This window comes from Xenopus tropicalis, chromosome 9, assembly GCF_000004195.4.
Source record: "Xenopus tropicalis strain Nigerian chromosome 9, UCB_Xtro_10.0, whole genome shotgun sequence".
Lineage (NCBI taxonomy): Eukaryota > Metazoa > Chordata > Amphibia > Anura > Pipidae > Xenopus > Xenopus tropicalis.
This window is the reverse complement of record NC_030685.2, coordinates 5,355,039-5,383,016: the sequence shown is the minus strand read 5'-3', so window position 1 is coordinate 5,383,016 and position 27,978 is coordinate 5,355,039. Positions and strand designations below refer to the sequence as shown.

Below are 27,978 nucleotides of genomic sequence, written 5' to 3'. Positions count from 1 at the left end.
CTCTGGAAGGGATCGGTTGTAGTTTTGGGTCGGCTCTGGAAGGGATCGGTTGTAGTATTTAGGCCGGCTCTGGAAGGGATCGGTTGTAGTTTTGGGTCGGCTCTGGAAGGGATCGGCGTGGGGCATAGTTTCAGAGCAATGAATGCTGAAGGTCTGGATGTAGCACATTGCAGACACATAGCTATTCTGTACCAGGCGCAATAGGGGCAGGTTTAGAGCAACCTGATTGGGTAGTGGAGGATCTGGGCTCTAATACTAACAGGGCCCTTACAATCCAAACCAACAGCCCTTTACTTTGAGCATTCTGGACCCCCAGTACTGCTATGCACCTCTCCTATAAACCTGGGAACTCAGAGCCCCCACATAACAGTTTAATCGGACTTGGGAGATCCAAGGGGACAGAACTAACCCAGCTCCATTACCAGTTCAGCCGGACAAACAGCACAAGAGACAAGAGTTTAAAAGGCAGGAAAGAGTTTATTTAAGCTGCTGGGCTCACCCAACAGGCACTAAATAAAACCTTTTAGACGCTAAATTCAAGTTTTCAGGGATTCTGGGTTTTTTTTTTCACATTAAGGAAAAAAAAAAAAAATATTTAAACATAAATCATAATAAAAATAAACACTTAATGGAAGAGGTAGATTATTGAATGGGTTTCAAACCATTGGTACAGTGATACATTTCACTCGCCCTAACACAACGTGATACACACATCTGTACACAAGATATAAGTTAAAAATGAGGATATTGTGAGAAGGGAGGATAAACAGTCAAACATATTCGGTCTAGGAACGTGCCCTGCCATTGGCTATTGCAGCTCTGTCCCCAGGAACAACAGGGTTAATGATGGAACCTACCACAGCCCCTTGCAATACCAGCTGCGGCCATTGGGGGGAGTCTGTAACCCCCAAGTGTCATTGCTGTACCAGAGCAATGTAAGGGGGTACGAGAAGCGCCTACAAGGTACCACTGTAGCCAATCACATTTCCCAGTGTATAAAATAGAGAAATGGTCGTTGCTTTGGGGCAAAAATAAAAATATGCACGGCTGGGGCGCCAGAGTGTTCAGACTGTAGATGTGGGTCGGGACATCGGGGCAGTGCCGGAGAGGGGAGAGTTGGATAAGGCAGAGAAAAACTCTGTACAGAAAATATTTACAGCGTCCTTTATCCATGGAACAGGGCCCTCAGCCAATCACGGCCGCCCCCCCATTGGGGGGAGGAATGGAACCACACAGGATTCTGGGAGGCCAAATGCAGCCAGCGGTTTGGTGATCAACGAGGAAGGTGTTGGGGTTGCCGGGTAGAACATAAACAGGGAACGGGCCTCGGGGGATAGGGGCAAGCAAGCGAGATACTCCCATACAGCAGCTCCATGTCACTCCATGCCCCGGGGGTTTAACAGCCCAAGGAGAGCGAGACGGGAGGCCAAAACCTGAGGGGGTTCATCTCTCTTCCTTCTTGGAAACCTTTGAGGAATGCCACGCCGTCGATCTAGGGGAGAAAAATACACATCATATAATTACCCCTTTGCATAAGCGCAATTCAGCAGGAACAGCCCCCTAAGTTTGCCCATAGCCTGTACAGAGAGATACCATAAAACTATGGCACATAGGGATTCCCCTGTACTAAGCACAATTCAGCAGGAACAGCCCCCTAAGTTTGCTCATAGCCTGTACAGAGAGATACCATAAACCTATGGCACATAGGGATTCCCCTGTACTAAGCACAATTCAGCAGGAACAGCCCCCTAAGTTTGCTCATAGCCTGTACAGAGAGATACCAGTGTGGCCCCAGACTACCGCCCACCTACTGGCCACTCAGCACATCTGGGGTACAACTGGGGGATGAAGGTGGATCACACCATTCCTGTCAGTGGGAAATGAGCCCCAGCGAGGGCCACCGTTACCGACCTGATGAAGGTTTTGAAGGCGGCAGAGTGCGGATTAATGCACAGAGGGGGGCGCTTTCCCTGTTGTTGGTCTGTGATAAAGCGATGAACCAGCTCTGTGTAAAATAAAGCAGAGAAAGATACAAGATGTAGGTGGGTGAGAAACAGGACAAGGAATCAGAACACGCAGGGGGTTAATATGGAGACACTGACCTTTGACCTGCCAGACGGAGGTGAGGCTTTTCTCGTAGGAGTCATCAAATCGGTTGGTGGCCGTGGGCTCGAAGTCCGCAGTGTAGACACGCCCAGAGGACACGGAGTAGCAGCAGTGACACATACACGTGTGGTAGCGCAGGCGCCCTTCCTCCAGGTAGGGGTGGGCCAGGGCATCCTTGGCAGAGATCCGCTTCAGCTGCAAGCACATTATAGGGTTAATGCCTTACTGTCTGGATCGCTCTCACTAGTGCATGTCTGTGGCGAGGGGAACCGCCCAATTCCACTTGGGATCCATAGAAGGCGCTCAGTGCACACCCCACAGGAAACAAGGAGGGGGGGGGGTAAATAAATAACATTCCTTTCTCTGTTAGAAGCAACTGAACTGCAGCTCTTTTACTGACTTCCTTGTCTAGTATGAAGCTCCGCCCTTCTTTTGCTTCCTGAGCCCTCTCTGGCTATGAAGACATCAGAGAGGTGCCTACTGAGCATGCTCACTGCCTCTGCAGCAATCAGGCATGCTCAGTAGGCACCTCTCTGTGGTCTTCCTAGTCGGGGAGGGAAGGAGGGCTTCAAAAGCAAAGGAAGGGCGGAGCTTTACACTAGACAAGAAAGTCAGTAAAAGAGCAGCAGTTCAGCTGCTTGTAATAGAGAATCGGTGTAAAAAAGAAGTTTTTCCAATACATACAGACTCAAAGGACAGGATTGGCTCACCGGGTCAAACAGCAGCATCCGGCACAGGAGGTGAACGGCCTCATGGGTAGCTTCTCCCGACAGCATGTACAGGACCGAGAGGGACGGCTGCAGAGAGACATTAGGACACAGTTAAGTGCAACACAGATACAGTAACATGTATAGAGGCTCCATCTGCCCACAGCGTCTCCTCACTTACCGGCTTGTGGGGCCCACGCAGAATGTGAGCTCTTGCTCCCTCACAGGCCGAGCGCATTGCGGTGAGAGGGGGGGTGCCCAGGAGGTCGGTGATCAGGTCCAGCTGTGGGGGGAACACACCATTACCCAAAGGAACCCACATTAACAGCATTGTGGGCTCAAGGCGGCTTTGCATAGGCTCCCCATGTTCACAGTACAGTACTGGTCCCGCCCAAGGAATTCGGACCAATGACAGCAGTTTGAGTTTTATCCAACAAGGAGATACTATTCCTATAGGATTCCAAATTGCTTACATCAGGTTCTGGCCCAGAACTTCATGAACAATAGCTACTTGTCCAAATGTGTTACTGGCAATGGCTACCTGCTCCTATAGGAGACTGTATGCAGACTAGGAAATGGCTCAACCCAAGGGATTGTGGGTAGCTGTTGAGGGCTGCCCCTAAGGGATTGTGGGTAGCTGTTGAGGGCTGCCCCTAAGGGATTGTGGGTAGCTGTTGAGGGCTGCCCCTAAGGGATTGTGGGTAGCTGTTGAGGGCTGCCCCTAAGGGATTGTGGGTAGCTGTTGAGGGCTGCCCCTAAGGGATTGTGGGTAGCTGTTGAGGGCTGCCCCTAAGGGATTGTGGGTAGCTGTTGAGGGCTGCCCCTAAGGGATTGTGGGTAGCTGTTGAGGGCTGCCCCTAAGGGATTGTGGGTAGCTGTTGAGGGCTGCCCCTAAGGGATTGTGGGTAGCTGTTGAGGGCTGCCCCTAAGGGATTGTGGGTAGCTGTTGAGGGCTGCCCCTAAGGGATTGTGGGTAGCTGTTGAGGGCTGCCCCTAAGGGATTGTGGGTAGCTGTTGAGGGCTGCCCCTAAGGGATTGTGGGTACCTGCTGAGGGCTGCCCCTAAGGGATTCTGGGTACCTGCTGAATGGGGCTTTGTGCCTGGAACAGGATCCTGCGCCCCAGGAGTTCAGCGAAGATGCAGCCGACAGACCAGATATCGATGGCACTGCGGTAGTGCCGACTCCCCATCAGGATCTCAGGGGCCCGGTAGTACTGAGTTACTACTTCCTGGGTCATGTGCTGGGACTCGTCCAGTTCCTCCACCCGGGCCAGGCCAAAGTCACAGATCTGTGGGGGGGGGGGGGGGGAGAGGAAGGGTTAATGGTATGATCTGGGGTGTCTGACGGGGAAGGGGCAGAGCGAGTGAATGGTGAGAGGAACAGAAGGAGTAAATGGAGTAATGCAGGGCTGGGGCAGAGCACACAGGTGGGTGCAGGAGAGAGAGTGAAAGTAAAGGAAGAGACCAAGTGTAACGTTTGGGGGGGGGGGCTGCACCTTCAGGACACAGTTGCTGTTGACAAGCAGGTTCCCCGGTTTAATGTCTCTGTGCAGGATCCCAGCCGAGTGCAAATACTTCAGGCCTGTGAGGGAGAGAGCAGCCAATGAGATCTGCAGCTCAGCGTCGTCTCTCCTCAATATCCCTTCCTTACTGCGCATCTACCCCCACCCAGTACCGCCATCCTCCCACCCAGTACCGCCATCCCCCCACCCAGTACCGCCATCCCCCCACCCAGTACCGCCATCCCCCCCACCCAGTACCGCCATCCCCCCCACCCAGTACCGCCATCCCCCCACCCAGTACCGCCATCCCCCCCACCCAGTACCGCCATCCCCCCCCAGTACCGCCATCCCCCACCCAGTACCGCCATCCTCCCACCCAGTACCGCCATCCCCCCACCCAGTACCGCCATCCCCCCACCCAGTACCGCCATCCCCCCACCCAGTACCGCCATCCCCCCACCCAGTACCGCCATCCCCCCCCACCCAGTACCGCCATCCTCCCACCCAGTACCGCCATCCTCCCACCCAGTACCGCCATCCCCCCACCCTGCTCTGCACCCTGCTCAGCACCTACTCAACCAGTATCATCCCTTCCTTCCCAGCAGCAGTCCCTTGACAGCAATTGCCAGTCCTTCTATCCCAACCCCCCCGCCCCCCCAATCTCCCAGTCCAGCCATTCCTGCAGAGCATTCCCCCCCCCAGTCCAGCCATTCCTGCAGAGCATTCCCCCCCCCCCAGTCCAGCCATTCCTGCAGAGCATTCCCCCCCCCCCCAGTCCAGCCATTCCTGCAGAGCATTCCCCCCCCAGTCCAGCAGAGCATTCCCCATTCTAAGCAGAGCTGAAGGGCAATCCTTACCGCGTAGGATCTGATAGAGGAAAACCTTGATGTGGTCGGAGCTGAGTGGCTGCGGGGACACTATAACCTTGTGTAGATCCGTCTGCATCAGCTCTGTGATCACATATCTGTCATGGCGGCAAGTCAAAGACCATAACTACTGGCCAATATGGTTTATTTCCCTCGCTTGTCGGGGGGAGATTAGTCTGTGCACATCTCACTTCCTGCTGGGGCTTGCCTCGAGAAATAAAGACTTCCTGTAGTGGGGTCAGCGTTGCTTGGGGAAATAGCACCCCCAGTTGGCTGATAATACAGCGAGAGTTGCACTAGGGATGCATGGAATCATTTATTTTGGGATTCATACTGTATTTTTCATAAAGGATTCTCCTGACCCAAACACAAACGCTAATTTGCCTTCATGGAGAATCTGGTGCTAAATGGAAACAGATAAGCTTTTCCTATACCCCCTGCCCAACGCCCAATCCCTGGGAAACCTGCCCTGTGGGGCCCCGAGGAGTAAGGATACATCTCTTCGAAGCAGTCGATCTGCGGGGGCTGCAGGATATCCAGTGCCGACAGGACCTGCGGGGAACAGACGGGGTTAAAGAGCGGCAGCCATGTTGCCTTTCAGCATATAGGGCTAAACATTAACCCTATCTGTAACAATGGCCCCTTTATTGGAGCTCCCTATAGATCCTCTCAGGTCCCTGTCTGGGTTTCACATGAGGGGTGGGCGTGTCCTAACAGTCCCTGCCAGAAGCACAGTAGGAGGGGGAGAGCCAATCACAGCCCTGCAGTCACACAAGCACAGACAGGCTTCAGTTCCCTATCAGTTCAGCCTAGCTGCTGATTGGTTCCTATCCTACAGTGCCGCTGGCCCCCCTGCACAGCCTGGGAAAGGAGGCAGCAGGAAGTGGAACAGATGGGCGGGGCTAGTGGGGTTTGGGGGGAATTTCTCAATAAATCAGTCTGAAACACAACTTTAAGCACATTCCTTCTATATTTAGATGAATATAATGCACTGGCACATTCCTAATGTCCCCTTAACTGTAGCTGCTTAGGAGAAGCTTTGGCAGAAATGTACCAAAACACTAAAAAGCTACAGGGCAGCTCCAACCTCTCACACATGCCCATCAGGGAGGGTAGTGCCAAGCAGAACGCCAACCGATTCATTTTACAGTCCATGTAACATCTCTAAGCATAAAGCAGGGCTGCAATGTGTCTAGCACCAACTTGCCATATACACAGGGGTTAACTCACCTCAAAGGGCAAAATATGGGATAATTATAAACCAAAGCTATAAAAAGTGCAGACTGGACCCTCTAGTGGCCAAAGAGGGAAATGCTGCAAAATATATATAAATCTGCACCACTATAGAAGTTACAAAATAATGTCTTTATTATATATTTATATATTATATTTATTTTGTATACACAGTGGTACCAGTGCCAGGCTTAGGTATGTCCCGTAGTGCCAGCCACGTGCCCCACATGCAGTAAAGCCTTCCTGTAACGATACTACAGCTAACCCCATCCCACTGACAGATGAACAACGCCAGGGTTGGCGGCACAACGTGCCCATCTCTGCCGATACACGGGCAGCCAAAGCCCAGCGCCCATCTCTGCCGATACACGGGCAGCCAAAGCCCAGCGCCCATCTCTGCCGATACACGGGCAGCCAAAGCCCAGCGCCCATCTCTGCCGATACACGGGCAGCCAAAGCCCAGCGCCCATCTCTGCCGATACACGGGCAGCCAAAGCCCAGCGCCCATCTCTGCCGATACACGGGCAGCCAAAGCCCAGCGCCCATCTCTGCCGATACACGGGCAGCCAAAGCCCAGCGCCCATCTCTGCCGATACACGGGCAGCCAAAGCCCAGCGCCCATCTCTGCCGATACACGGGCAGCCAAAGCTCAGCGCCCATCTCTGCCGATACACGGGCAGCCAAAGCCCAGCCCCCCATCTCTGCCGATACACGGGCAGCCAAAGCCCAGCGCCCATCTCTGCCGATACACGGGCAGCCAAAGCCCAGCGCCCATCTCTGCCGATACACGGGCAGCCAAAGCCCAGTGCCCATCTCAACCCGCGCCACGCAGCCTCTTACATTGTCGTGTTTGAAGAAGCAGAGCATTTTGAGTTCTCTGAAGACCCTCTTGCAGGACACCAGGTTCTGGAAGACGTTTGGCATCTTCTTGAGAGCAACGCGTTTGCCATCCCGAGGGTCAGTCACCGACCTGTGGGTCCAACAGAAGCAGAATGAGACGGGACTCTGTGCCACAATGTGTGTGGGGGTATGCCAGGATTGCCCCCCTGGCTTCATTAAGCTAACGGGTGCCCCCTTACTGATTACCCTGTAGGGATCTGCCCTGCAGCCCAGCCCGCAGTTGTGCCCGTTACCCCTCAGTGGTAGTTACCCCACTGGGTACAGGACAAAGGACCATTCTGGGCACATAACCCATTAACACACAATCCTACATCCCTCTCAGCTTGCCGAGCAATGTGCCATACAAATGCCCCTTGAGATGCCCAGTAATCTCCAGTCCCAGAATGGGCTCCTTTGAGCATAATAAAGAATAATGCCAGTGGCCTACATTATATGGCCTACATTATACACTACCCCAAGGGGCACCCAGATGCCACCAACAGAAGTGCCCTATAGGTTCTCAATCCTGCAGTCCCCTGTGCCTGCAGCCAAGAAGAAGGGAACGTTGTGCCCAGTGATGCCCACCATGCTCTATATACAGCGCAATGCTTCTCTATTAGCCATTAGTGCCATCAGCATTCAGTGCCACCCAGCCATAGAGGTGCCCTTCAGTCTCTGCTTTCTCCAAGGGGATATGGTATCTCTAACATATAAAGCTCTCACCCAGCTAAGGCAGCGCCCACATTGCCCACTATGCCGGGCAGGCAGTGCCACAGGCCCAGTCATTTCCTACTCAGGGCGGCAGGAATACCCTGGGGGCCCCGGCACTGCTTCTTGTCATCTCAATGGACATTTTGGCAGTGAACACCTCCTATTGGCCGTGCTTAGGGCCACATTCTACACCAGGGATCCCCAACCTTTCTTACTCGGGAGCCACAGTCAAATGTAAAAAGACTTGGAGAGCAACACAAGCACCATAAAAGTTCATGGAGGAGCCAAATGAGGGCTGTGATTGGCTGTTATGCAGCCTCTATGCACCCTATCAGCCTACAGGGGGCTTTATTTGGTAGGAAATCTTGTTTTTATTCAACCAAAACTTGCCCCCAAGTCAGGAATTCAAAAATAACTCCCTGGTTTGGGGGCACTGAGAGCAACATCCAAGGGGTTGGGGAGCAACATGTTGCCCCTGAGCCACTGGTTGGGGATCCCTGTTCTACACTATGGGCAGCAAACACTTCTATGGGCCCCAGGGATTCCCCATAAGGACAACGGGCAGGGCTAGGGGCCACAGCTATGCAAACCTATAGGCAGCAGGCAGGGCTAAGGGCACACATATATTGGCACCTATGGGCAGCAGGCAGGGCTAAGGGCACATATATATTGGCACCTATGGGCAGCGGGCAGGGCTAAGGGCACATATATATTGGCACCTATGGGCAGCGGGCAGGGCTAAGGGCACATATATATTGGCACCTATGGGCAGCGGGCAGGGCTAAGGGCACATATATATTGGCACCTATGGGCAGCGGGCAGGGCTAAGGGCACATATATTGTGGCACCTATGGGCAGCGGGCAGGGCTAAGGGCACGTATATATTGGCACCTATGGGCAGCGGGCAGGGCTAGGGCCCATATATATTGGCACCTATGGGCAGCGGGCAGGGCTAAGGGCAAACATATATTGGCACCTATGGGCAGCGGGCAGGGCTAAGGGCACACATATATTGGCACCTATGGGCAGCGGGCAGGGCTAAGGGCACATATATATTGGCACCTATGGGCAGCGGGCAGGGCTAAGGGCACATATATATTGGCACCTATGGGCAGCGCTAAGGGCACATATATATTGGCACCTATGGGCAGCGGGCAGGGCTAAGGGCACATATATATTGGCACCTATGGGCAGCGGGCAGGGCTAAGGGCACATATATATATTGGCAGCAGGGAGAGTTGGGGCCACAGGAGGCAGTGCCAGCCCCCCAGTGACCCCCAGCTACACTACTGCCCCCCGCCAGGGACCCCCAGCTACACTACTGCCCCCCCCCAGTGACCCCCAGCTACAGGGTTAGGCCCCCCCCAGTGACCCCCAGCTACAGGGTTAGGCCCCCCCAGTGACCCCCAGCTACAGGGTTGGGCCCCCCCAGTGACCCCCAGCTACAGGGTTAGGCCCCCCCCAGTGACCCCCAGCTACAGGGTTAGGCCCCCCCCAGTGACCCCCAGCTACAGGGTTAGGCCCCCCCCAGTGACCCCCAGCTACAGGGTTAGGCCCCCCCAGTGACCCCCAGCTACAGGGTTAGGCCCCCCCCAGTGACCCCAGCTACAGGGTTAGGCCCCCCCAGTGACCCCCAGCTACAGGGTTAGGCCCCCCCCAGTGACCCCCAGCTACAGGGATTAGGCCCCCCCCAGTGACCCCCAGCTACAGGGTTAGGCCCCCCCCAGTGACCCCCAGCTACAGGGTTAGGCCCCCCCAGTGACCCCCAGCTACAGGGTTAGGCCCCCCCAGTGACCCCCAGCTACAGGGTTAGGCCCCCCCCAGTGACCCCCAGCTACAGGGTTAGGCCCCCCCCAGTGACCCCCAGCTACAGGGTTAGGCCCCCCCAGTGACCCCCAGCTACAGGGTTAGGCCCCCCCCAGTGACCCCCAGCTACAGGGTTAGGCCCCCCCCAGTGACCCCCAGCTACAGGGTTAGGCCCCCCCAGTGACCCCCAGCTACAGGGTTAGGCCCCCCCCCAGTGACCCCCAGCTACAGGGTTAGGCCCCCCCCAGTGACCCCCAGCTACAGGGTTAGGCCCCCCCCAGTGACCCCCAGCTACAGGGTTAGCCCCCCCAGTGACCCCCAGCTACAGGGTTAGCCGCCCCCAGTGACCCCCAGCGACAGGGTTAGCCCCCCCAGTGACAGGGTTAGCCCCCCCCAGTGACCCCCAGCTACAGGGTTAGCCCCCCCCAGTGACAGGGTTAGCCCCCCCCAGTGACCCCCAGCTACAGGGTTAGCCCCCCCCAGTGACCCCCAGCTACAGGGTTAGCCCCCCCCAGTGACCCCCAGCTACAGGGTTAGCCCCCCCGTTCATACTCACCAGACCACTCCGAATGCCCCGTATCCGATGGGCCTGTCGGGCTCCGGTTCCCCCCTCCCATCCCCGTTACACTGGGGGGCGCTGAGCGCTTGGGGCAAAGGGGAGGGCACAGCCGGCACCCCTCCCCCGCCGCTCCCCCCATTGGGACAGTAGAACTTTTGCCCCAGCGGGGGCTGAATGAGGCCGCCAAATACCCCAGCGCAAAGCTGCCCCGGCAGGGAGCGCCCCGGGCCCTGAAACGCCATGGGGGCAGGGAGAGAGCGGGACTGGGCTTCCTACAGCGAGCGGCCCCGGGCAGCGGGAAGGGACATGGCGCTAGCGGTATCAGGGCCCCGGTGCCCCCCAGTCGGCCCGATGCTCAGCAGTCACAGTGTAGGAGGAGGGGGGTCCCTGCTCCCGCTGCTCCGGAGACCCCGTACTGCATCAGCTGGAACAATGCAGCGGCCCGGCATGCACCGCGGCTTAAAGGGCCGCCCTTAAAGGGGACGTGTCCTCCCTGTCCGTACGGGGAGAAGGGGCGGTCTGTGCGCTGCAGCGGGAAGGGACTGGGCTATAGGGGGGACTGGGCTATAGGGGGGACTGGGCTATAGGGGGGGGGGGACTGGGCTATAGGGGGACTGGGCTATAGGGGGGACTGGGCTATAGGGGGGGGGGACTGGGCTATAGGGGGGACTGGGCTATAGGGGGGGGACTGGGCTATAGGGGGGGGACTGGGCTATAGGGGGGACTGGCTAGGGGGGACTGGGCTATAGGGGGGGACTGGGCTATAGGGGGACTGGGCTATAGGGGGGACTGGGCTATAGGGGGGGACTGGGCTATAGGGGGGACTGGGCTATAGGGGGGACTGGGCTATAGGGGGGGGACTGGGCTATAGGGGGGACTGGGCTATAGGGGGGACTGGGCTATAGGGGGGGGACTGGGCTATAGGGGGGGGACTGGGCTATAGGGGGGGGACTGGGCTATAGGGGGGACTGGGCTATAGGGGGGACTGGGCTATAGGGGGGGACTGGGCTATAGGGGGGGACTGGGCTATAGGGGGGACTGGGCTATAGGGGGGACTGGGCTATAGGGGGGGGACTGGGCTATAGGGGGGGGACTGGGCTATAGGGGGGGGACTGGGCTATAGGGGGGGACTGGGCTGTAGGGGGGGACTGGGCTATAGGGGGGGGACTGGGCTATAGGGGGGGGACTGGGCTATAGGGGGGGACTGGGCTATAGGGGGGGGACTGGGCTATAGGGGGGGGACTGGGCTATAGGGGGGGACTGGGCTATAGGGGGGACTGGGCTATAGGGGGGACTGGGCTATAGGGGGGGGACTGGGCTATAGGGGGGGGACTGGCTATAGGGGGGAACTGGGCTGTTAGGGGGGGACTGGCTATAGGGGGGGGGGACTGGGCTATAGGGGGGCGACGACTGGGCTATAGGGGGGGGGGGGGACTGGGCTATAGGGGGGGACTGGGCTATAGGGGGGGGGGGGACTTGGGCTATAGGGGGGACTGGGCTATAGGGGGGGACTGGGCTATAGGGGGGGACTGGGCTATAGGGGGGGGACTGGGCTATAGGGGGGGGACTGGGCTATAGGGGGGACTGGGCTATAGGGGGTACTGGGCTATAGGGGGGACTGGGCTATAGGGGGGACTGGGCTATAGGGGGGGGGGGACTGGGCTATAGGGGGGGGGACTGGGCTATAGGGGGGACTGGGCTATAGGGGGGGGACTGGGCTATAGGGGGGGGACTGGGCTATAGGGGGGACTGGGCTATAGGGGGGGGGACTGGGCTATAGGGGGGGGGACTGGGCTATAGGGGGGACTGGGCTATAGGGGGGACGACTGGGCTATAGGGGGGGGGGACTGGGCTATAGGGGGGACTGGGCTATAGGGGGGGGGGGACTGGGCTATAGGGGGGACTGGGCTATAGGGGGGGGACTGGGCTATAGGGGGGGACTGGGCTATAGGGGGGGGACTGGGCTATAGGGGGGACTGGGCTATAGGGGGGGGACTGGGCTATAGGGGGGACTGGGCCCCGGCATTTCAAGTACCCAGAGGCCCAAACAACCCCCCCAGCCCTGCCCCTAATACTGACTGACTACAGCAGCCTCTCTGGCATTTGCCTGAATCCACAGCTTGCCAGTCCGGGCCTGCTGGCTGTTTATATAAATATATATATTGTGTCTGTGTATCTGTATCCTAATACTGACTGAATATTTAGTGTATATTTATATACTGTATGTGAGTACACAGTTTTACAGTCCTGTCCTACTGTCTCCATTTTGCCCCAGGGCCGACTAGCAAAGAGTGTGTATCCTTTCCCTACTGTGTGTCTGGGTGGGTTACTCTCTGTGCGCTGTTCCTTCCACACCCTAAATACAAGCAGGAAGGTAATAGGCTCCTCATTAACTGTCCCTACTATGTGTGACTGCACTGTGATAGATTGTAAGCTCTACGCATATAGATTGTAAGCTCTACGGGGCAGGGACCTCCTTCCTCTTGTGTCCTCGACTCTTAACTTATTGCAGCTGTATTTATCTGTATTTATTATTATAATTTGTATTTATCTATTATCTTATTAACACCCTGTTTGTATTAATGTATTCTACTGTACAGCGCTGTGTACATAAGTAGCGCTTTATAAATAAAGATATACATGCATACATAAATTGTAAGCTCACTGGGGCAGTGACTGATAGGAATGGGATAGGGACCTTAGAGTGTAAGCTCACTGGGGCAGGGACTGATGGGAATGGGATAGGGACCTTAGATTGTAAGCTCACTGGGGCAGGGGCTGATGGGAATGTGATAGGGACCTTAGATTGTAAGCTCACTGGGGCAGGGGCTGATGGGAATGGGATAGGGACCTTAGATTGTAAGCTCACTGGGGCAGGGGCTGATGGGAATGGGATAGGGACCTTAGATTGTAAGCTCACTGGGGCAGGGACTGATGGGAATGGGATAGGGGCCTTAGATTGTAAGCTCCACTGGGGCAGGGACTGATGGGAATGTGATAGGGACCTTAGATTGTAAGCTCACTGGGGCAGGGGCTGATGGGAATGTGATAGGGACCTTAGATTGTAAGCTCACTGGGGCAGGGACTGATGGGAATGTGATAGGGACCTTAGATTGTAAGCTCACTGGGGCAGGGGCTGATGGGAATGTGATAGGGACCTTAGATTGTAAGCTCACTGGGGCAGGGACTGATGGGAATGGGATAGGGACCTTAGATTGTAAGCTCACTGGGGCAGGGGCTGATGGGAATGGGATAGGGACCTTAGATTGTAAGCTCACTGGGGCAGGGACTGATGGGAATGGGATAGGGACCTTAGATTGTAAGCTCACTGGGGCAGGGGCTGATGGGAATGGGATAGGGACCTTAGATTGTAAGCTCACTGGGGCAGGGGCTGATGGGAATGGGATAAGGACCTCAGATTGTAAGCTCACTGGGGCAGGGACTGATGGGAATGGGATAGGGACCTTAGACTGCACTATATAAATAAAGAGTGTTATTACTGCCTTCATTGAGCCTTACTTATTGACTGGTTTCTAACAACTTCATAAACTCTTCTCTTTGCTGAGCCCCAGTTTGCGCAGAATAAGGATAATAGCACCTACCAATGCCCTCCAGTGAGTGGCGCTGTAACAGTGACCCACAAATGGTGCGGCGTTGCTAACCCACACACACTGTGGTGTAACACACTGGGAGAGCCGCACCAATATCAGCCTACGTATGGCTGCCTTACTCAATTGGCCTTCACTAAGTACCCGGTGCCACACTGCCACCTACTGGCAGATTCCCCACAAACCCTGTGGGTAACTTTTCTTATTGGCGCCAGTGTCTGTGCCTTTTAAACTACAGGGAACAGCCCTACAGCGTGTATGGATGAGAGGATACTGGGGTAGAATGGATGGGGTAGAAAGGATGGGGTAGAGGGGTAAAATAGGGAGAAGAGACCAGGGGAATAGAAGGGGTTTGTGCAGTTTGTGGATTTATTAGGGTGTAATGGGATTACATGAGGGCACCGTCTGTTGGAACTAAAGCCCCAGTAACACTCAGCTCTAGTACTGTTACCCCTAAATGTATAGCCACGCCTTCCTCTATACCCCTCCCCATTTAGCGCCTAGCACATGTGCACTGCCACACCCCCTTTGCTTGTGAAACCCCGCCTCCCAGTGTGAAAGAGCCAACCCCTTCCATAGCTGAGGTTGAGGCGCTTCCACCAAAGGCCTGTCTGTCTGTCCTGCAGGTAAGTGCTGACTGTTGGTTGGGGTGGGCAAGGAAAGGGTGTTGTGCCATCCCTGGGGTATCCTTACTCTGTGATTGGGGGGGCTATGGGGTGCTCATGGGAGTTGTAGTACAACAATACCTGAAAAAACAATGATTAAACATTCCTGGAAATGTTATTAGTAACAAAAAGTGGGGGTTCCACATCACATTTATATTGGCTATATATATGCTAAATGGCTAATAAGCAAGCGGTGTGGCTGCATGGCCTCACAGACACCGGTGCAGCCAGCAACATGCAACTAATTGCCAACTGGCCCTGCTGGATGCTCATTTAAAGAGACAGTACTTATAAAAGAGAAGGTGTTTATCTGTGTGTAGTTGGGTTACGTGTGTCAGACATGGTGGAATTAGCAAGGAATTCCACTTAATAATCTGGTAACGAGCCCTGGAAGGTGCTGTGAATCCGTCTCCATGGTAACGAATGGTAATTACTGCAGGTGTAGCACAAAAACGCTAACGACCTTCTCACGCCGCAGGCAAAACCGCCACGTATCGCATTAGCCAATGAAAGCAACGTTTCAATGCACATTCATTCCTCATTATCACTGCCTTTAATTAAAGGGCTGCTTCACCTTTAGTTTTTAAATTATTCACCTTCTTTGCAGCTTTCAAATGGGGGTCACTGACCCCGGCAGCCAAACCCTATTGCTCTGTGAGGCTCCAGTTTTATTGTTATTATTACTTTTTATTCCTTATCTTTCTATTCAGCCCCTCTCCTATTCATATACCTGTCTCTCATTCAAACCACTCCCTGGTTGCTAAGGTAATTTGAACCCTAGCAACCAGGTAGCTGCTGAAACTCCAAACTGGAGAGCTACTGAGTTAAAAAACTGCAAATGATGAACCAAAAAAAAGACCAATTGCAAATTGTCTGTTAAATAGACAGGCGCTGCTTTCAATAGAAATTACATTGGCATAAAGAAGTGAAAATGACTGTATATTGGGAAGCTGCTCGGAATGACATTGACCCATTATGACCCTCTTGTACGACCCTATGGGGCAAGTGATTGGGCCCCAGACACATACATTGCTGTCGGTAGGGGTAACTGCCCAGCAGCTGCAGGAAGGGGTGAGGGCAAGAAGGCAACAAGACTGTGACGATGTGACTTTATATCACTCTTGCCTAATTTGTTGAAGTGCAAAATGGCTTAATGGGGTGGTTAATCTTCAAGTTAGGCACCCCTCCTATTCATATTCCCGTCTCTCATTCAAATCAATGCCTGGTTGCTATGGTAATTTCTACCCTAGCAACCAGATAGCTGCTGAAATTCCAAACTGGAGAGTTGCTAAATAACTCAAAAACCCTGCTGCCTTCTGTACGGCAGCATCTGGGGCTCAAACACTGATACACGATGTACTGGTCCATACTCCGCCATTACTGACCGGCGAGCCTGGTGCATGCTGGGATATGAGCTGCTGCTAGTTCTATAAATGTAGCCGCACAAACAGGGGTTGTTCCCTGGTCCCATGTGTTACTGCAAATTAATTGCATTTATGGACACATATTGTATATTTAGTCACAAAATGTTACAAGTGGTCAGGGGTATACGTTGTGACCAAGGGAACCCCATAACCAACACCTAGAGGATCATGGGAAGGAAGATGTCTGCAGGTTGTCCAAAATGTGATCATAGGCCAAGAAGTCACGAGATCTGCTCCCCTCTAGTTGCACCACTGTATGGAGTTTATCTTTGTATCTGCCCCTGTGTGGGCTTCCTCAGGTACTCAGCTTTCCTTCCACACCAGCAGCACAGGCAGGTCCATTGGCTTCTGGTAACCCTGCCCCTAGTGTGTGTCACTGTTATAGGGACCTTAGATTGTAAGCTCACTGGGGCAGGGGCTGATGGGAATGTGATAGGGACCTTAGATTGTAAGCTCACTGGGGCAGGGACTGATGGGAATGGGATAGGGACCTTAGATTGTAAGCTCACTGGGGCAGGGGCTGATGGGAATGGGATAGGGCCCTTAAATTGTAAGCTCACTGGGGCAGGGACTGATGGGAATGGGATAGGGACCTTAGATTGTAAGCTCACTGGGGCAGGGGCTGATGGGAATGTGATAGGGACCTTAGATTGTAAGCTCACTGGGGCAGGGACTGATGGGAATGGGATAGGGACCTTAGATTGTAAGCTCACTGGGGCAGGGACTGATGGGAATGGGATAGGGACCTTAGATTGTAAGCTCACTGGGGCAGGGGCTGATGGGAATGATGTATAATATGTTCATGCAAAGCTGTAGAATCCCCTTTCCCACAGTGTCACTGCCCTGTCCCTGGGATCAAACACCGCTCCTTAGCCAGATATTTATATTGATTATATTATAGATTATACTGGTTCCTGTTATACAAATCAAGTCAATTAGTTTCCTTTGTAAGGGGTCAAAGCCTTGAACCCCACTTTGCACTTATTTATTTGTAAAAAATGTTTGGAATCATGTATGATTTTCCTTCCACTTCTCACGTGTACCCCACTTTGTATTGGTCTTTCACGTGGAATTCCAATAAAATTGATTCATGTTTGTGGCTGTAATGTGACAAAATGTGGAAAAGTTCAAGGGGGCCGAATACTTTTGCAAGCCACTGTATATATATATAAAAATATGGGTGTTTAGCTCTTGCTGTATGTAAGTCGCTAGGAAGTGACTAATAATCATTTCTCACTAAATATCACCATTTCTTCCTCGGCAGGAGTGCAGATGGATCCAACACACAGTGAGAGCAGATCTTCTTGTCTCCATGAAGAACAATGTCCTCTGACCTCAACCAAGATGGATCTGCAGTTGCCCCTGACTGAGGCAAGAAGTTCTGAGTTGGAGGAAGATGCTTTGGGCTGTAGCGGCCTGAGCGCCATCCCTGCGGCTGCTGTTGCACAGACTGAGGCAGAAATATTCCAACTAAAGACAGAGGTAGTGGAACCAGAAGAAGCAGCTCATGTACAACCCACAAAAACCTCAGCAGTTAACAGGGGCCCACGAGTGGGTTCTCCTAGAGAAGAAGAGGAGGAGGATGAAGAAGCCGATGCCAATGAGCACAAAGCCACAATGAAGACTGAAACGTCTTGTTTCCCTCCAGCAGAATCGGAGCCAGAAACCCTACAGATAAAGGCAGAGAAAGACCAACAAGACCTTGAAGACCACTTGGTAGCCTTTATACTCAGTGAGAGGAATTGCTTAGATAATAAAGAGAGTTTTGGCTTAGATGGACCCCAAGAATTTCAACCCAGTCCAGAAACCAATGAATTCTGCTGCTGTTCAGATGTCTTGGATCCTGGGGGGGTTTATGGGCCAGCAGAGTGTAAGCTTGAGTCCAGTTGCCCGGACGATAGATTCGGGATTCCCGACAACTTGCAGATACATCAGCTGCTCCATGGAGGAGAAAAGGCTTCTGTCTGCAGAGAATGTGGGAAAAGCTTCTCTCTAATCCACAAGCACCAAAGGCTGCACACGGGGGAGAAACCATTCACATGTGTAGAATGTGGCAAAATGTTCTTCCTAAAGACCAGCCTTCAGAATCACCAGAAGCGTCACACAGGGGCGAAACCTTTCAAATGTCCAGAATGTGGGAAATATTTCTCTCAGAAATCCAGCCTGTGCACCCACAAGAAGATTCACACCGGGGAGAAACCATATACGTGCTCAGAGTGCGGGAAAAGCTTCTCTCTAAAGAGCCGGCTCCGCCATCACCAGAGAGTGCACACCGGGGAGAAACCGTTTGTGTGCACCGAATGTGGGAAAAGCTTCTCTTTAAAAAGCACGCTCAATGCTCACTGGAATATTCACACGGGGGAAAAACCATATACTTGCACGGAATGTGGCCGAAGCTTTGCTCTAAAAAGCAGACTCCAAAATCACCAGAGAGTGCACACTGGGGAAAAACCGTTTACGTGTACAGAGTGTGGCAAAAGCTTTTCCCTAAAGAGCACGCTCACAAACCACTGGAATGTTCACACAGGGGAGAAACCATTTCAGTGCACCGAATGTGAGAAAAGCTTCTCCCTGAAGAGCCGACTCCACCGGCACCAACGGCTGCACACAGGGGAGAAACCGTTTATCTGTACAGAGTGTGGCAAAATGTTTTTCCTTAAGACCAGCCTCAACAAACACCATGAAACTCACACCGGGCTGAAACCCTTCAGCTGTACTGAATGCGGGAAAAGCTTTTCTCAGAAATCTAGCCTTTATACCCACAATAAGATTCACACCGGGGAGAAACCGTATACGTGCACAGAATGTGGCAGAAGCTTCTCTCTAAAGAGCCGGCTTCTCCATCACCAGCGAGTACACACCGGGGAGAAACCATTTACATGCACAGAATGTGGCAAATGCTTCTCTCTGAAAGGTACACTGACTACCCACTGGAATGTTCACACAGGGGAGAAACCATTTAGCTGCACAGAATGTGGGAAAAGCTTCTCTCTAAAAAGCAGGCTCCGCAATCACCAAAGAGTGCACACTGGGGAGAAACCCTTTAGGTGCACCGAATGTGGGAAATGTTTTTCTCTGAAATGCTCGCTGACTGCTCACTGGAACGTACACACGGGGGTGAAACCATTCATGTGCACTGAATGTGGGAAAAGCTTTTCCCTAAAAACCAGGCTCCACACGCACCAGAAATTGCACGCAGACGCCACATGTTACACATGTTCAACCTGCGGGAAGAGTTTCTGCAAGAAGTGGGACTTCTACGTCCATTGTAACATTCACACCACGGAAAAACGGCTTACCTGTGCCGAGTGTGGCAAAAACTTCTCTACACAAGGCGTCCTCCGTAAGCACCAGAAAATCCACACAGGGGAGAAACCCTTCACGTGTACGGAATGTGGCAAAAGCTTTTCCCTAAAGAGCATTCTCAACCGGCACCATAGAGTTCACACAGGGGAGAAACCCTTTACGTGTATAGAATGCGGGAAAAGCTTCTCCCAGAAAAGCTCGCTTGACCTTCACTGGAATATTCACACCGGGCTCAAATCTTTCTCATGTACCCACTGTGGGAAAGAATTCTCTCGAAAGAGCAGGCTTACCATTCACCAAAGGGTCCACACAGAGGATAGAGGCTTCCCTAATACAACTGGAACTCACTGCAATACCCACATGGGGCAGAGACAGTTTCCATGTATGAACTGTGAGAAAAGCTGCTTGCATGACCACCATAAAGATAACACGGCGGCCTATGGGAAAAGCCGGTCTCAAAGGGGATACCTTGAGAACCATCAGAAAATGCCCACTGGGGGGAAACCATTCAGATGTACAGAGTGCGGGAAGAGCTTTTCTCTAAAATCCACACTTTACAAGCACCATATGGTTCACACAGGGGAGAAACCTTTCAGCTGCACTGAATGTGGCAAAAGCTTCTCTCTAAAAATTAGACTGCGCTATCACCAGAGAGTGCACACCGGAGAGAAACCCTACATGTGTAACGACTGCGGCAAACGCTTCTCTCTGAAGCCCAACCTCAATGTACACCAGCTGCTTCACACCGGGGAGAAACCGTTCACGTGCACCGAATGTGGGAAAAACTTCTCTCTGAAGAGCCGACTCCAACTTCACCAGAGAGTGCACACCGGGGAGAAACCATTCAAATGCAACAAATGCGGCAAAAGCTTCTGCCATAAACGTACACTTACTGTCCACTGGAAGGCTCACGTAGTGTAACGGCTGCACCGACACAACCAATATACCGTATAGCCGGGAGCATTTACTTTAGGGGCACATCTAAATGCACTAGGGATGGGAACCCCCCCCCCCCCCGTGGGTTCCACAGATTCACTAGGGGGATGTACAGGCTCAACGGGCAAAGTGTGAATGGGGGGAGTTTATTTCTAAGGACATCTATACACAAGTTATGTTATTGTTTTGTGTGTCTTATTTCTGTTCATTTGTGTGACTAGCAAAGAAAAATGCTTAAAATAAAATAAATGCAGATTAAACTGTGGGGAATTGTTTATATAGATAGAGATAATGTACCAGGGAATTATACTCCTCTAGATATAGAAGGATTGTGCTTAAAGTTGTGTTTCTGACTGATTTATTGAGAAATTCCCCCAAACCCCACTAGTCCCGCCCATCTGTTCCACTTCCTGCTGCCTCCTTTCCCAGGCTGTGCAGGGGGGTGGCGGCACTGTAGGATACGAACCAATCAGCAGCTAGGCTGACCTGATAGGGAACTGAAGCCTGTCTGTGCTTGTGTGACTGCAGGGCTGTGATTGGCTCTCCCCCTCCTACTGTGCTTCTGGCAGGGGCCGTTAGGACACACCCACCCCTCATGTGAAACCCAGACAGGGACCTGAGAGGATCTATAGGGAGCTCCAATAAAGGGGCCATTGTTACAGATAGGGTTAATGTTTAGCCCAAAGGGAAACCAGCACCGGATATTATTCATAACTGCCAACTGGGCAGGCACATTTGCAATAAAATATCCACTGGGCAGAAACGGTATTGTAAGTGGATCCAAAATGTCGGTGTGATGGTCTCTAAGAAAGGAGGTTGGTGGGGATTTTATGGAAGGGACCCCCCAGCTTGGGCCACAAGGTGATTTTCCGTTACTGGCCAACATACTGGGATCCCCCAGTGCTTAACTTTTAAAACAGAAGTAGTGTCACTGGGGACATTTCCCTCAGGCGCGAATTACCCTGCTGGTAGATTAGGGGGAAACCAGCGCTCCCACAGAATGCCCCCCAAACTACAAACAATTTCATGCTTAAAGCTCTGTAACTAAAGCAGTGCTACCCCTGTACAGCTGGGCCCCCACCCCATGGCAGGACTGTCACCCATGGAAGCTGGGCAATGTATGTATATATAACTTTATTTATAAAGTGCTACACGGACACGCAGCGCTGTACAATCTTACAGTAAATACAATGACACACAGGGAGGGCAAGTGTTATAATAAACTCAATAAATAAGTATAAATACACAGGGAGTAAGTGCCATGGGGTATGAGACACAGTAGGAAGGAGGTCCCTGCCCCATAGAGCTTACAATCTAAGGCCCTGTTGCACTACTGGCAGGGGCCGGTGGCTCAGTTTGTGTGAGGTAAATGAGCCGTATGGGCAAGCAATGGTTTTTTACCTTGAGTGCAAATGCCCTATATAGGCCGAGGCTCATGTACTGAGATATTATGTGCTACAGCAGGGCTGCCAGATTTATTTTTCCAAAGTCAGTTCTACAATAGCCCAAAACTAGCCAAAAGCCACATTGAAAGTAGCCCAATATGCGCAATGAAAAAAAGGTTACTGGGATGGCTGTTTCCCTGTAGGTTATAGTAGTTTTGCTGCTTCAGGTTCAGCAAAGAGGAATAGAAAAAGCTTCTGTGTATAATTGCATGCTGGGTATTGTAGTTTTACATTAATCTTAACTGTAGGCTAAATGTAAGATACAAACTACATTACCCAGCATGCACTGGGATAAGCATGTCAGAAAAAAAAAACTTTGGCTAGTTTCCAAACTACAAACCCGCCAAAGGCGTCAAAAACTAGCCCAAATCTCTAGCTTGGCGGGTTTGTACTATAGAAACCCTCCTGCGCTTTAAATTAGTAGCCCAATTTGGCGGAAAACCCGCCAACCAATCAGCTCCAGTGTATCAATCCCAGCAGGCCTTGCTTCCTGGCACAGAGGAGTTCAGGTAAAGTGAGGGGCTTGATGGGCTCAGTTCCAGGATATGTGAATGAAGCACATTAGGCCACAGTAGCCGTAAAACAAATGTATTAGTCCTCTCACACAGCTGGAGCCATTACTGTTTAGGCTGCTTCACGTTGAACTTGGCGGCCTCTCACTACCAGTTAGCCAATAAGAATACAGCAGCGTTTCTCCGCCTCTTCTTGCGCGTCACTTGACATAGAACCGCCTCCTCCGTAAGAGCGCAGGGATTGGTTGACGTTCAGCGTTGCTTGCGTGGGGTGCCTTCCGCAAATATGGCGGCATCCGTGCGTATCCAACAGCAAAGTACTGTCTGGGGGAGAATGTTGTTCGGTACCGAGCCGGGAAGCGGCCGCTTGTGGGAGGAGCGAAGTGGATCCACAGTAGCGACTGAAATGAGTTAATTTTCCTTTGCTGGATCTGAACTGGCAATCCTACATATAGAGATAGAGAAACAAAGATCAAATGTGGAAGATGAGAATGGGGTTAATAGAGGCCTGTAAGGCACCGGGGCCCCCGGTGAGGGGGAGCAGGGACAGTACAGGGGATACAAACAGGGAAGTGTTACACTAGAGGAAGCACAGACTGGCTCAGGGTGGATGAAGGCCAAGTTACCCTGAGTTCTGAATCACCAGGTTTTATCTGCTGTAAATGTGCAAGGAGCTTTTCTGCACTAGACCCATTACTGCACTACCCCGGCTGGCCATAAGGTGGCGGTATCACATCTGAGCCGCACACTGTGCTACTGACACTGCCAATGAATTAATTTCTGACTGAAAGGACACAAGTCAAATGTGTATTTCGGTCCCCTTCCCGCTCATTAGATTTCCCGCTGCTGCTGAACTAACACCCACCGGGCCCGCAGGCTGCAGCCTCAGCTCGGAGTCACTGCCCTCGCCTGTCTCTTACACATAGTCCCGCCCCTCACCCACACTGAGCATGCGTACACGCAGTTAGAGGCTCCTCCGGTGGTGCGCGCTCCTGAGAAAGGAAATGCGCGTTCCCGGCAGTGAATATGGCGGCGCGCTGCCCTCTCCCATAGGTAAGCGGCACAGTAGGGGAGGGGTAGCGGCTCAGTGTGTGTGCCCGGAGGCTCAGGGCAGTGCGGCCCGTCCTACTGTCTCACAGAGCCCAATTCCTATTATTGTAACGGGCTGTGGGGCAGGGCTGCTCCTTGTACTTATGGCTGTGGGGCAGGGCTGCTCCTTGTACTTATGGCTGTGGGGCAGGGCTGCTCCTTGTACTTATGGCTGTGGTTCTGTATCAGCAGCTCGCACATCCCTCCTGTATATAATAGCCAGAAATATGGCTATCAAATATCTGTCACCCCAGAATCCCAGAGCGGTGTGCCCCATGGGGTTCCGCTTGGCCTGGGACCCAGGGATTACTGTGTATATCCATTTAACATATACTATGCCCTATTCCTAGCAACTTTGCAATTGGTTTTCATTATTTATTTTGTATAGTTTTTCAATTATTTGCCTTTCTTTTCTACCCCTTTCAAATGGGGGTCACTGACCCCGGCAGCCAAACCCTATTGCTCTGTGAGGCTCCAGTTTTATTGTTATTGTTACTTTTTATTACTTATCTTTCTATTCAGCCCCTCTCCTATTCATATTCCCATCTCTAATTTAAACCACTGCCTGGTTGCTAGGGTAAATAAAGACCCTAGCAACCGGATAGCTGCTAAAATACCAAATGGAGAGCTGGGGGTGGTTCACCTTTAAGTTAACTTTTAGTATGTTACAGAATGCCCTATTCCTAGCAACTTTGCAATTGGTTTTCTTATTTATTTTGTATAGTTTTTAAATTATTTGCCTTTCTCTTCTGCCTCTTTCCAGCTTTCAAATGGGGGTCACTGACCCCGGCAGCCAAACCCAATTGCTCTGTGAGGCTCCAGTTTTATTACTATTGTTCCTTAGTATTACTTATCTTTCTACAGTGTTTCCCCAAGAATCAGACACTGTCTTATATTTTTTAAAGCTTCAAAATATGCACTAGGTCTAATTTTCAGGGGATGTCTTATTTTTCCATGAAGAAGAATACCTTATTTTCCGAGGGGGGTGAAAAATCGGGGGGGGGGGGGGGGGTGCCTTACTTTCAGAGGATGTCCTATTTTCGGGGAAACAGGGTATGCAGGTCCTCTACTATTCATATTCCCATATCTCATTTAAACCACTACCTGGTTGCTAGGGTAAATAAAGACCTTAGCAACCAGATAGCTGCTAAAATACCAAATGGAGAGCTGCTGAACAAAAAGCTAAATAACTGAAAAAATGAAGACCAGTTGCAAATTGTCTCAGAATATCAGTCTACAACATATTTAAAGGAGACATATCCTATAAAAATTATGAATGTACCAGGGAATTATACTCCTCTAGATATAGAAGGATTGTGCTTAAAGTTGTGTTTCTGACTGATTTATTGAGAAATTCCCCCAAACCCCACTAGCCCCGCCCATCTGTGCCACTTCCTGCTGGCTGAATTCTCTGGATGAGCTGGGGAGCCGGCGGCCCTCCGTACCCTGCACTGTAGGATAGGAACCAATCAGCAGCTAGGCTGACCTGATAGGGAACTGAAGCCTGTCTGTGCTTGTGTGACTGCAGGGCTGCGATTGGCTCTCCCCCTCCTACTGTGCTTCTGGCAGGGACTGTTAGGACACGCCCACCCCTCATTTGAAACCCAGACAGGGACCTGAGAGGATCTATAGGGAGCTCCAATAAAGGGGCCATTGTTACAGATAGGGTTAATGTTTAGCCCAAAGGGAAACCAGCACCGGATATTATTCATAATTGCCTACAGGGTTAGGGGTTTCCATTTATCCAATATGTCTCCTTTAAAGATGAAATACCCCTTCAATGCATTGTCAGTGCTGTGCTTGTGAGTATAACGTTACTGCATAGAGTTTTTATAGGGTCACATGACCATATTATTATTAATGTATTTATAAAGCTCCAACATATTCTGTAGCACTGTACAGTAAGTGGGTTTATACAAGGGACTTATAGAATTACATACAAAGCTAATAATCTATACAAGAGGTGAAGAGGGCCCTGCCCAAGAGAGCTTACAATCTATAAGACTGTTATTAATGTACACACTTTACCTGATGTCTTAATTCCTCTGTGACAGGGCAGCGTATCTGGTGTGCAAGGAACATGGGTCGCGGAGCTTTCTATCCCCACACAGACCGAAGGGCCCCCCCATTACTAACATGGATCCGCCCCTGTAACTGACTGAGATAAGGGGGGAAACCAGAACATTAAGCAGCATCATAAATAAGAGTATAATGGCTTCCTTCTCTGCCAGCGGTTTAACTGTGACTGAAGGGGAAATACTGACTATAAAAACAGAGAAAGAAGAAGCGGCCTGTACAGGGAATCTGAATATTATTCACTCTGCAGTTGATACACTACCTGATAGGAAACCTGTGCCAAGAGACGTGAAATGTGAGAGGGAAGGGTTGGGCTCAGTAAAGATTGAACTAAACTCATCACCTCTGGCTGAATCTGAACCTGAGTCCGACCCAGAAATCGTACAGATAAAGATAGAGAGGGATGAACCCGAGGCTGAGGATCACCTAAATGCCATAAAGAGGATGGTGGTTAGGATAACTGACGAGGAGAACAGTCTCACTGACGAGGGGAACCGGGGCTCTGAAATGACTGTGCCTTTGTTAATACACCAGGGGCTTCCATTAGCCGAAGCCAGCGACTCTGCCGATATCCTGCATAAAGCGAGGGAACAGTTACAGAACGTCGGCTTCCTACTGGCCCAGCACAAAGCACAGACGGACGTAGAGGGGGTCTCAGGCACAAGGTATGGGGACTGCCCAGAAAGCTCCCAATCAACCTGTTACATATGCTGTAAGTGTGGGAAAAGCTTCTCCGTGCATAGAGACCTCCTCACCCACCCCTGTGCCGCCGCTAACAGCCCCCGAGGGAGCGTTGCCGAGGGGAACACTTTCATTTTCACCAAAAATAACATTCACCAAATGGTCCACATAGAGGACAGGCCTTTCAAGTGCACGGAGTGTGGCAAATGCTTCTCCCAGAAAAGCAACCTGCGCAGTCACCAGAAGATTCACACGGGGGAGAAACCATTCACCTGTACAGAATGCGGGAAAAGCTTCTGCCAAAAGATCCACCTTATTCGGCACCAGAAAGTTCACGCAGTTGAGCAGTTGGTTGCAAGCGAGGCAAATGTCGCTCACATCCACGTCCTCTATGCCAACCATAAGAATGATACGGAGGAGAAACCGTTCCCCTGCGCTGAGTGCGGCAAAAGCTTCTCCCAGAAGGGGCAGCTCAGCAAACATGAGAAAACCCACTTAGCGGAGAAACCCTTTAACTGTACAGAGTGCGGGAAAGGTTTCCTGAGAGAGAACGAACTGTATATCCACACGAGAGTGCACACAGGGGAGAAACCATTCACCTGTACGGACTGCGGCAAAAGCTTCTTTCAGAAAAACAAACTCAACCGGCACCAGAAGGTCCACTCGGGGGACAAGCCGTACGCGTGTTCCGAATGCGGGAAAAGCTTCTACGAAAGATGTGTCCTTTACACTCACCTTAGGGTTCACACCGGGGAGAAACCATTCGCTTGCCCAAAGTGTGGTAAACGGTTTTCCCAAAGGAGCACCCTATACAAGCACGACAGGATTCACACGGGGGAGAAGCCATTTACCTGCGGCGAATGTGGGAGGAGCTTCACGCTAAAAAACCACCTTCACGATCACCAGAAGACGCACAGAGGTGAGAAGCGGTACTCGTGCGCGGAATGCGGGGCGAGCTTCTCTGTGAAGGACAAACTTCTAAAGCACCAGAAAATCCACACTGGTTAGAAACCTTCCTGGAAAGCACTTGGGCCAAAATGGAACCAGAGCCTTGTTTTTAACAACCAATGGGATTGGGTACTGACCTATATACCCCAGGCTCAGTGCTGCTCACTTCTGGGTTCTCCAGTTCCTTACATGTGCTTCACTATGTGAGTGTTAGGGGGCGACATCTCTCTGCAGACTACAGGGATTACTATATAATCATTCCCGAAGCTGAACTGTACCACCCAACATTCCAAATGTAAAACTTTAGGAACACATGCACAGCCCCACGCTTATTTTGGGGCGAAGAGACTTGAACTCGGGACTTGGTGATCAGCTGTTGCCACTTCCTGGTGCCTGAGAGCGAGGCCATCACTGCCCCAGAGCTATAGCCACATTCCCAGCTGTATAGACCTGTGCAGCCAGATAAGCCATTGCAGCACCCAGTCTGACCCCTGTGTCTCTTGGTTTTTCTGCCATTTCTTTTCCAAGCCATAGTTGTATTTTCTTATCAGCCTCTTATAGATAAATGCAAATAAAATAGTTTACATACAGTGGGTGCCTAATCGGGTGCCAATGTGTTTATTGGGGTTAAACTCGCCCCAAACCCTGCCCTCCAAGCCACAATACTCTCTTCCTTGCGATTGGTCCATATGGGGTTAGGGGGAAGCTGAAGAGAGAGAACACAGACAAATAAAAGAGTGGATGAGACCAATGAGGGGCAGATGGAAATTGGTTGAGGCTGAAGAGATGGGTGAGGAGCAGATGATACAGAGTAGTGCAGAGGGGTAGAATAGGGGAGATGGGGGACACTGAATATGAAACAGTGAAATCAATGGAGGCTGAACATCTTCTCCTGTGGCCCCTGGGAATAATAACACTC

General features: G+C 51.9%; 2 protein-coding genes across 3 annotated transcripts; one reads left to right on the top strand and one right to left on the bottom strand.

Annotated features, from left to right (window-relative positions):
• Positions 1–457: 457 nt before the first annotated feature.
• Positions 458–10,833, bottom strand: nlk.2 (nemo-like kinase, gene 2). Of its 2 annotated transcripts, none has more exon segments than NM_001123445.1 (11): positions 458–1,492; positions 1,912–2,005; positions 2,103–2,301; positions 2,817–2,903; positions 2,995–3,096; positions 3,893–4,102; positions 4,310–4,395; positions 5,173–5,279; positions 5,678–5,733; positions 7,255–7,384; positions 10,367–10,773. In NM_001123445.1, coding segments are annotated over 11 exon segments (1,365 nt in total). In that variant the 5' UTR covers positions 10,612–10,773; the 3' UTR covers positions 458–1,443.
• A 3,670-nt stretch (positions 10,834–14,503) lies between these two features.
• LOC101732856 (zinc finger protein 850-like) lies at positions 14,504–27,661 on the top strand. Its single transcript, XM_018089975.2, has 3 exons — positions 14,504–14,603; positions 17,331–20,289; positions 25,511–27,661. Exons 2-3 carry the CDS (start codon positions 17,339–17,341, stop codon positions 27,117–27,119), a joined length of 4,560 nt encoding a protein of 1,519 aa, XP_017945464.2. The 5' UTR covers positions 14,504–14,603; positions 17,331–17,338; the 3' UTR covers positions 27,120–27,661.
• Positions 27,662–27,978: the final 317 nt, after the last annotated feature.

Coding starts and splice junctions, on each gene's coding strand:
- nlk.2 (XM_031892495.1), bottom strand. CDS start 10,611: ATGGCGTTTCAGGGCCCGGGGCGCTCCCTGCCGGGGCAGCTTTGCGCT. Junction 5,280..5,677: donor ATCGACTGCTTCGAAGAGAT/GTATCCTTACTC, acceptor CCGCCATGACAG/ATATGTGATCACAGAGCTGA. Junction 4,396..5,172: donor CCTCTATCAGATCCTACGCG/GTAAGGATTGCC, acceptor TCTCCCTCACAG/GCCTGAAGTATTTGCACTCG.
- LOC101732856 (XM_018089975.2), top strand. CDS start 17,339: ATGGATCCAACACACAGTGAGAGCAGATCTTCTTGTCTCCATGAAGAA. Junction 20,290..25,510: donor CACTGGAAGGCTCACGTAGT/GTAACGGCTGCA, acceptor GCCCCTGTAACT/GACTGAGATAAGGGGGGAAA.